Source organism: Borostomias antarcticus, assembly GCF_949987555.1.
Source record: "Borostomias antarcticus genome assembly, chromosome: 6".
Classification (NCBI taxonomy): Eukaryota; Metazoa; Chordata; class Actinopteri; order Stomiiformes; family Stomiidae; genus Borostomias; species Borostomias antarcticus.
This window is the reverse complement of record NC_140239.1, coordinates 29,964,351-29,974,665: the sequence shown is the minus strand read 5'-3', so window position 1 is coordinate 29,974,665 and position 10,315 is coordinate 29,964,351. Positions and strand designations below refer to the sequence as shown.

At 47.2% G+C, this 10,315-nt stretch overlaps 1 protein-coding gene across 1 annotated transcript in view; it reads left to right on the top strand.

The window, feature by feature from the left end:
• Nucleotides 1-3,305: 3,305 nt before the first annotated feature.
• LOC311310618 (nesprin-2-like) overlaps nucleotides 3,306-10,315 on the top strand; it is a gene marked incomplete at its 5' end in the record, with an annotated part of 259,823 nt that continues 252,813 nt past the window's right edge. The window contains 6 exon segments of the mRNA XM_084440128.1: nucleotides 3,306-3,393; nucleotides 7,240-7,301; nucleotides 8,644-8,739; nucleotides 9,018-9,095; nucleotides 9,206-9,298; nucleotides 10,160-10,315. The exon segment at nucleotides 10,160-10,315 is cut by the window's right edge and continues 56 nt beyond it. Of these exon segments, the coding sequence (XP_084296254.1) occupies nucleotides 3,306-3,393; nucleotides 7,240-7,301; nucleotides 8,644-8,739; nucleotides 9,018-9,095; nucleotides 9,206-9,298; nucleotides 10,160-10,315 (573 nt within the window).

Genomic DNA, 10,315 nt, shown 5'->3' with positions numbered 1-10,315 from the left:
GAAAATCGGCGTTTTGGAACCAAACACTTCATTTCTTTGTTTCCCTGGCACAAAAGGAGGAAAAAATGTTTATTAAAATAAACATCGGCCATCGGCATCGGCCATCGGCAACATCATGATTATAGTGACCAAAATCGTCCCCGCCATCAGTATCATCGCGGTCTTGTTAGAATGAGCTGCAGACTTGTCCCATAAAACGTCCTCAGATGAGAGAGCGCCCTGTCTGCCCAGTATGCTGCTCTACCTTCTGCCAGGACCTGACTTGTCCCATAAAACGTCCTCAGATGAGAGAGCGCCCTGTCTGCCCAGTATGCTGCTCTACCTTCTGCCAGGAAAATCTCTCCCAGTTAGAACCAGCAGCCCTGGTATTCCCCTCCTGAAGGGCGCATGCCAGCGTGCTCCAGCGTGTCCCTCCCGTCTGTGACCCCCGGGCTCGTATTTGTGACCGCGTGGTGAGGGTGGTCTTCACCTCCCCTGGTGTTAGTATAACAGTGGGCAGTAGAAACCGACCACATCCGTCTCAGTCCATAAACCAGCATTCGTCCGCAGCCGTCGCGACTCGCACATGTGATGTAATTTCCGCTTTGCAATGGATTGTGGGTCATAGTAGCCAGAAAAGTGTGCTGGCTTGCATTCAGCACAATACGTTTTTTTTTTTTTTTTTTGCCATACAAAAAATGTGACATACTATGTATTGGGAAATACTACATCCTTTTTTGGCGTACTATCTAGTATGGAAGTATGCAATTCGGAACAACCTGTGTCCATAGTGTCCTCACACAGGGAGCTGGCTTCCCTCAAAGTTTTCTTTTAACTCATGGATCCGCCCCATGATTTGGATCAGTTCCAAAATTCAACGGGTTCTAAGTTGGCCCACGCCACACCCCTCAGACGAGTTCCTTGAAAATGTTTGTGGTGGTTTTTGCATAATCCTGCTATCGAACATGCCAACCAACCACCGCACGCCACCCAAAACAAACCTTAGTCAGCAAAGCTGTGTACTGTACATTCATATGTGTACTGAGCGCGCATCACAAACATGTAGCCCCTCCCTCTGCGAGCCCTTGTTGCCTGAGTGATAGAATGTGCCACCGTTAGCCCGTCTGTAAACAGAGGCTCCGCCCCCATGCCCGGGCGTTTCCCACACGCCTTCGTTACGCTCTCACACGCATGGCACCAGGAATCTGATGAATACTGTACCTTTGATCAACATGCTTAGTTTGCTATACCTGCCTTTGATGGAACCTTTCATAAGCACTGACTCGCACATCACACACACACACACACACACACACACACACACACACACACACACACACACACACACATCGCCATGTCAAACACTATGCTTTTGGTTTTGTAGATAGCAAGGAATGGGTACATATTAGAGTTGGACACATTTTTAGTTGATACAGTATTTGATACTAGTTTGGAAATGTGGATCTTACTATAAACATATATATAGTGTGAGTCCATTCATTTGAACACATTCAATTTGATAATCAGATTTGATTATCTGCAAGGGACACAAATGAATGGGAACTTGATTGAATAGGGTAGAATCTTTCATTTACAAACGTTCATGGAATCGCACGCACGCATGCACACACACACACACACACGCACGCACGCAAACACACAGTTTTAAGTCCTTTTGGAGGAAGTTCCAGTCAGAAGGGGCAGCATATTTAAAAGCAGTTCCCCTTCACAGTGTTAACACTCAGACCAGTCAGCTGCAGGGCGCCCTGTGAGCGCAGGTCATGATGGCTTCGGCTTCTAAGAAGAAAAATGCACAAGTATCTAGGGACTAGGGATGTTAATAGTTAATCGACTAGCGATTAATTGCCGATAAGAATTTACTCGAGTAAGATTTGGTTACTCGATTAATTGCTTGTTAATAGAATGGAACTTCTTTTTTTTGAACGAACGTCATCAACGGGAGTTGTGTGAAATGTAATCATGATTTAGGGTCTGACTGCACATGAGGGCGCCACGCCATGTAGTGAAGGATAGTTGGAATACTGGGAAATTTCAATGACACAGCGGAAGAAGACACAAAAATGAAGCGAGCGAAGCGCAGTCCAGCGTGGGACGTTCTTATCAATTAATCTACTATCGTTTGTTACTGTTAACAGTTATCCATTAATGAAATTCCTTGAAATGTGCAGCCCTGCTAGGGACCAGCCCCAGGAGAGTGTAGTAGATAAGCTCAACCAGTGGGTACACCTGCGCACATAGAGAGATGGCCAGACAGGTTTTGCATACTAGGTACAGTGGTGGGTGAGATGAGAACCAGTAACAAATCACAATGCACAATGGACACAGTGTCTAGAGACCGCAAGCTCTGGGCAGAGGCATTCATGTACAGTATATCACCATAGAGGCATTCATGTCCAGTATATCACCATAGAGGCATTCATGTCCAGTATATCACCATAGTCCAGCAGAGGCAGAAAGGTATCTGACACAAGGTATCTCCTGACTGCAACGAAAAAGCACGACTTATTCCTAAAATAGAAACCTAGCTTAATCTTGAGCTTAGAGACCAGGTTTGCAATATGAGCCTTAAAAGATAATTAGCTATTAATGATAAAGCGCAAATCCTGACTTTAGACTTGTGTGCATTTAAAACCAGCTTCAGTTACTGCAATCAAGACTGAACAACATCAAAAGCAGATTGGAGGAGATTAAAGACACTTTTCAACAGATGATGAACAACAATAAATTATAGTATCATCGGCATATGTGTGTGTGTGTGTGTGTGTGTGTGTGTGTGTGAGTGTGTGAGTGTGTGTGTGTGTGTGTGTGTGTGTGTGTGAGTGCACTGGAACATGCTTCTATCATATACAGTACCATAGCCTATCCTGGTGATCTTGGGCTTGAAACACTTAAGCATGTTTTAACCATTTTAGTACAGTGAGTACAGTGTCAACATTCCGAATATTAATAGGATTTTTCCTATATTACTAGAAAGTGCAGTTTCTCAGCTTTCAGGATGTGTTGGAATGTTGGAAATTTTTAGATTTTTTAGATATTTTTTAACGGTTTTTAAAAAGATTTTTCAGATATTTTTATTTTTTTTGCCGGCTACACGGTCGTATTGAAAGGGTTAACATACAAATTAATCTAAACTGCGATTTACACCGCCAGCATTCTCAGAGAAATAAAAAAAGAGTTTTTGAAAATTATATTTATATAATTTATATAAAATTTTGGATTGCTCATCTCCTATGTACTTCTCTGCATCTCCACAGAGCCCCAGACCAGAGCCAGGACCGCCCAGGTGACCTCCCCGCTCAGAGGTCATGGCGTCTGGGGGGGGTCTGGAGGACACGCCCGTGGACGATGGAGGCATTCCTCTGGACATTGACAACGTTCACATGCAACTGCAAGGTCAGTGTGGAGCCGTTAAACTGTGCTTCTCAAAGCACCAGCCGGTGGGGTCGTCCACTAAAGTAGCGATGGCGTAGACATGTGCTTGTTAGGTGTTGAGTGGGTTAGGACGGGTTAAGTGCACAACTCAGGAGGCGTAGGGCCGGTGTGAAACCCAGCAGGAGGATTTAATAAAGATGAAGAATAAAACTGTAGCTCAGAATGAAAAGGCAAATGGCAGCAGGCATCCGGACGGGCAGGCTCTGTGGGTCCAGAGGACCAGAGTCTAAAGGCAGAGAGAGAACAGGATGAGTGACTAGAAAATCACACCACAAAGTAGGCTAGAATACTTCAGATAAGAACACCTGTGAGAGAATAGACTAGAATACTTCAGATAAGAACACCTGTGAGAGAATAGGCTAGAATACTTCAGATAAGAACACCTGTGAGAGAATAGACTAGAATACTTCAGCACAGAACACCTGTGAGAGAATAGACTAGAATACTTCAGATAAGAACACCTGTGAGAGAATAGGCTAGAATACTTCAGCACAGAACACCTGTGAGAGAATAGACTAGAATACTTCAGCACAGAACACCTGTGAGAGAATAGACTAGAATACTTTAGCACAGACCACCTGTGAGAGAATAGACTAGAATACTTCAGCACAGAACACCTGTGAGAGAATAGACTAGAATACTTCAGATAAGAACACCTGTGAGAGAATAGACTAGAGTACTTCAGTACAGAACAACTGTGAGAGAATAGGCTAGGACTTTTACCACACAGGGTTATAGCAAGATGGCGTCGTGGAGTAGAGCGTCGTCGCTCATGGGAGTAGCGTTGACGTTGGCCCTGAGGCTCAGCTCAACACAAAAAAAAAAAACAGGCTACCTCCTCATCCTCTCCTCTCCCTCGTTCACACGAGTCCAGGTCTCTCTCAGCCCTGAAGAAGGAAGGGAAGAAGGAGGAGGGGGAGGAGGCCATTGTGGACCGTCGGGTCCTCCGCCAGGCATGCGTGCGACGCTGAGGAGTGTCAGATGAAACCGGCGTCTCGTCGGTCGTAAATAATTCCTCTGAGGACAGGAAGAGACTGAAAGGGAGTGAGGCGAGACACGCTGACTGTGAACCGGAGTTTGTAATACTATGCCATTTAGCGGACGCTACTACTCAAGGCTACTTATAGCCTGTGCTATACGAGTATGTTTTGGGTCAGTGAAGCATATGTTCTGTAACACATGTAGCTTTGCGGTACTGTGAGGGACATTCGTCATTATGTGCCTAGAAGCACATGTACGTTGCAGTCGGCTGAGGGCACCAGATCTCTCTCTCTCTCTCTCTCTCTCTCTCTCTCTCTCTCTCTATTCTAATTTTAACAGAGCAGCAGTTCAAATGTCAATCAGTTGCAAAAAATAACGGTCTTTATTTATAGAGGCTTGGACATGATGTGAAAGATTTGATCTTATTTCGTCAGCTGGTCTCTGGTAGCCAGTGGTAAAGGAGGTGACCCTTGTATAACACTGGCTTCATGTCTGACCGTATTAATAAAGGCTAAACTAAGGTTGTCCAGGTGCTGCCTGTCGGTTAGGGGTCCGGACCCTCGGCCCCCACGGACCATTTTGGTAGTCCCCGTGGTAACCCCCTCAAATTGTGGTACATTCCATTTGGCTGTATGACAACACAGGACGTCACACAAACTTTGTGTCCGGAATTAAAAAGGAGCAATGGGAAGATTGGACCATCCACCGCCATTCACAGACATAGTGTCAGTCAGTCAGTCAGTCAGTCAGTCAGCCAGTCAGTCAGCCTGTCAGCCTGTCAGCCTGTCGGTCGGTCGGTCGGTCGGTCAGTCGGTCAGCCAGCCAGCCAGCCAGTCAGTCAGTGTTGTGCACTGACTGACCAGGACAAATTCCTACTCCTAGTACGTGTAAAAACAACCCGGCAATCAAACTGATTTCGATTCCGATTCACTTTCACCATTCTCATGTTATCGTGAACATCAAATCTTTTGTTAGCTGACTGGCCACCTCACACATTGTCATAACGCGTTGGCGTCACACCGGTAGCCGTAGAAACCACACTGGCAGACTGTACAGTACAGCCAGACTTTCTGTGTGGGTGTGGCCTCATAGTTCCAAGTCCAAACCGCAGAGGGAGGGAGTTTTGGAACACAGTCAGCGTCAAAAACAACAAAAGCACGCCTCAAACGAGCTCTGAAGCGAGGGTAGCAAGAACACGCTTTCATTAGTTTTTATTACAGTAGTCTCATCACAGATCTCAGCGACTCTGTTGAACTCATCTGGGTGTTTTTGAAACGGCCCAGTCAGACACTTTTCTCCCTCTCTGCATGGTTACCGGGCGGGCGGGAGGTGTTTGCTATGACGACGAGGTAGTCCATGCATGGAGAAAATTAGTCCTGAGTCAGGGTCAGCGTGTCTGAGGGTGACGTCTTGTGTATTTTGTGTTTCCCCCCCTGGTTCGCAGCGCTTGGCGCAACCTCTGAGGGGGCATCGGGGAGCTTTTTGGCGCCGCGTCACAAACCGCTTTCGTGCTTGAGTTCGCTTTTTGAAACATGTTTTGAGAGATCTGCTACAGTAGTTCTTTTATCTTGGTAATAAAACACAGCGCTACACAATAGCGAGGTCTCTACACGCGTCACCGCCCGCCGTGGGGAGAGAGAGAACAGACGGTCTGGACCTCTGATGTGCTGTTAACCCAACTTTCACTTCGTGTGGGGGCGCGGTGTGTGAAACCGACACCGTTTCGATACTTCACCGGCCCTGAGGGACAACGTCACCCACTTTACCCACAACCCCCCTGGGTCTGCTGGTCTGAATGTGCTGCAGGGCTGACGGGGTGGGGCGGCCTGTCTGTCTGTGGGACTGGTGCATCATGGGAGTATCTGCTTGTACAAACAAAAACGGCTGAGTCAGGGCGAAAGGGATTGTGAGTCAGCGTATCTGACCCACCTTCAACATGAATGGTGTCCTGTTCCTTTTGTACTTTGTGTAAATACAAAACACTGAATGAGAAATAGGTTATTTTCTCTTGAGGTTTGCTTTTGTTTTCATAGTCTGGTCAGATGAGTCATGCATGCTGTTAGCTTTTCATTTCAGTGTAGGTGTCAGTGTGAGTATTTGCATGTGTTTGTGTGTGTTTGTGTGTGTGTGTGTGTGTGTGTGTCTTGGCACCCGTCTGGTCTGCTCTGTGAAGGGAGATGGTCTAGTGGTACTGAAGTACAGCTCCTCCTATGACGCCCCAACCTGTGTGTAGGTGTATGTGTGTGTGTGTGTTTGTGTGTGTGTGTGTGTGTGTGTGTGTGTGTATATACAGTACGGATATGTCACAGTCCTGGCGCATGTCCCATCGTGTAGATGAACACTTTTGGCCGGTCCCCAAACTCTCGCCTTCCTTTATTAGCTCAGCAGGAACCCGTGTGGCTCTGTAACGTCTCGGCAGCCTGAATGAGCGCAGTGACCACACAGAGGGGCAGTAGGGCAGGTCTGGGGCAGAAGGAGAGAGATAAAGGGGTATATTCTGTTAACATGGAGGGTCAGGAAGCTGAAATCCCCCAGGGCTCTGACTCTGGTGAGTATGACCCAGTGTGTGTGTGTGTGTGTGTGTGTGTGTGTGTCCCATCTCCCGATATGGGCAACGGTATCTTCCGAACGCGGTCTGGAGCTTTAATACTGTATGTGAGTGATTGACAGGAATTCAAATGCGACCAAAATAATGCACTGTAATCCCTTTGCTGCCTAAGTACATCCTGTTTACTGTTTTACTCGACTTCCTGTTTACTCACGTCCAGTAGATATTTACATATTGAAATATTTACCGTACATGCTCACAGTTGTTTTTCTCCACAGTGGAACAAGAGCAGATTCAGAAAAGAACTTTTACCAACTGGATCAACGCTCAACTCGCCAAGGTAAGTCAAGGAAGCCAAACATCTGTCACCACCAGAGCTGTATTCCATCATGTACACGATGCCAGCCGGGCCGACGGCGAGTGCATGTTCGGCTGGAGGGATTTGACTGGCCAGGCCCCCGCTGAGACGAGGCTCTCTGACCGTCAGCAGGTGAGCGTGGTCGCAGAGACGGTCGAACGCTGTCTCAGAGTCCAGACGGTGAGGAGGAGGGACCCTCTTCCTCTCTGGCGCGGTGCCCATTGCTGCATGCGACCGCACCGGGGGGCCGGGGTTTAAATAGTGCCCCGGGTGAGGGGTGTGAGGAACGGATGTAACCTGACCCCGCCCCCCCTGCCTCTCCGCCCCCCCCACATCCACGTGGCCGTGCTCCAAATTCTAGACCGACACGAGTGATAACCTCCGATCGGTTCTAGCCTGTTAACGGCGTGACGAGGCCCCTGACAGCGAGGGCCCTTGACAGTGAGGGCCCTTGACAGCGAGGCCCCTGACAGCGAGGGCCCCTGACAGCGAGGGCCCCTGACAGCGAGGGCCCCTTCACTGATTATGAGGAGCTTGTGCTGCACATATACGCTCTGTTAACCATTTGACACGAGTTGAAACATTAATATTTATTGGGTTTTTGTGCATACAGCAATAAGAAACAAAAAAAGAACAGCCATTGTTACAGGTGTCTATTATCATTAAAAGGGGTGTCCAGTGTCCAGGGCCTTGAATTATTTACAGTATGTATCACTCAGTCCACACGCATCTTCCAGTGTGTAGTACATCATCCATTTCTTCCATTTACTAAGAGAAACATTTTCTCTCACCAAGCTGTCATTTTTGCCACAGAACACGTCTCTCTTATCATTTATATCCATTGTTCTATAGTATTATACCAATTTCTTATTGGCTTCTTGCTTGTGCTGAATAATATTTTGGTTAATATCTGAACCTGACCAGACGGATGATTTGGTTCACATAACCGTCTGGGAACTCTCCGTTGGAAACTGTTTGGAAAAGGGCGGGCCTTAGCAAAACACTGTAAAAATACTTTGATTGGATGAACCACATATATACACATATAGAGCGGGACATGTTTGGTCTTGCTCGAGACCTTTCTGCCAGTCCAAACCGCTTGTCTCCGTTTCAATCCCACACAGCGCCCTCTGGTGGCTAGGCGGTGAAGTGCATGGTCAACCCTACATACCTGCAGACCCTGCCTATTTCTGCCATTATAGCCAGATATAGGTCTACGATGAGGTCTATGAGATCTATGATGTCTCATTAAAGGGTTTTAAGGAAAGCTATCCAAGACCATAGTAGTTTGTGACGGAGGTTTTGTTGTCTGTGGTTGTTTCAGAGGAGTCCTCCCTCGCTGGTGTCGGACCTGTTCTCTGACCTGAGGGACGGACCTCGACTGCTGGACCTGCTGGAGGTGATGAGCGGTCAGTCTATGGTGAGTCAGAGAGACGCCCCCACTGGCTGCCAGCGGTACTGACACACTCGCTAAAGTTGAAAATCCTCTACGTCCTCATCACGACTGTTACCTTGACGCTCAGTGACACAAGGATGACGTCTTCAAAGGCATTTGCATACATTGTTTGTTTCCTGCCAGATGTTCAGACCATCAAAGTGTGCCACCAACAGTCTCGTGATTCTCCATTCAACAGACTAGGAGGCAGATAAGTTCTAATATTTAGAGGTCATCGGCTGAGCTGTTGATTTCTTTCACAGAAAAGAGAGAAAGGCCACGGCGTCTTCCAGCAGAGGGGCGACATCGAGACCGCCCTGAACTTTCTCAAGAGGAAATCGGTAAGAGCTCCTCCGAAGCCTCAAACGTACCAAAATGATTAACCGAGGAACTGAAATGTGAAGATTTTACCGAGGCTGGTGGACCAATGACGTGCGTCTTTCCCCCGCAGGTCAAACTGGTCAACATAAACATCCCTGACATCATTGACGGCCGCCCCTCCATAATCCTTGGGCTCATATGGAGCATCATCCTTCACTGTCATGTGGGTACCTGCTTGTAGCTAACTGAGGGGCACCTACAGTACGAACAGCCATCCAGAGGTTCTGGAATGTTCTCTGCTTGGAGAGCGATAGCAGGTCGTTCATCATGATGGATTCCAACTTCACTTTTTTTTATTTATTTGCTTGTGGTGCGCTTGGGTATGTGGATATAAACTAGGCTTTAGATGCCATTCAAAAGCAAAAAATAAGTTAAAAGAATATTGAGAACCTTTCATAATCCAAAAATATTCTGCAGGAGAAGAGAAGCAGAAAGATAGTATCAGTAATGTAATGAATAGCTGGTAAAATACCAGACTGGAAAGATTGTCCTGGTCTTTTATGTCTTTAACCACACCTACGGCTTCAGTCTTCTCAACGCACAGCACAGACAAACTCTCTGATACAGGAAGTGTAACGAGCCCCTTGGGAAATGCACTGTTCTCGGACAATAGTCTGCGAATACTGAGGTGCCAAGAGGTGCAGAGAGGTAGAATAGGACTGGGACATGGTGTCAACGGGCACATCAAAGCACCATTCCTTATTTGTGTCTAACCACGATGTCCTGTAAGCATTATAAACTGCTTGTTATCTAACTGAAATGATGTAACCTTCCTTGGCTTTTATTCGAAGTGCGGTAACTGGCAATTGTTGTGCTTACATAACTCTACTTAAGGATATAATTCTGTTTGCTGCGTAGCCTTTTGGAAACTGCAGATGGTTTTCAGTTAGAAGTAGAACACGGTGAGGTCATCCTATGTTAACTGTCCAATTGCTGTTGTCCTCAAATCCAGTACAGATGTTCATTTCTACGCCGTTAGTGTAACGTTATCTGTGTTCATTGCTGGTCTTTGCTCTCGTCTCAGATTGAAGAGCTCGCCAGCACCCTGTCCTTCAGTTCACGCCACTCCTCCCTGGACTCATTGGCCAGTCTGGACTCACGCTCCAGTAGCCCCGCCCTGGGTAGCCCCGCCCCCGGTAGCCCCGTACCTCGAGGGCAGGCGACCCCCCTCCACGCTCGC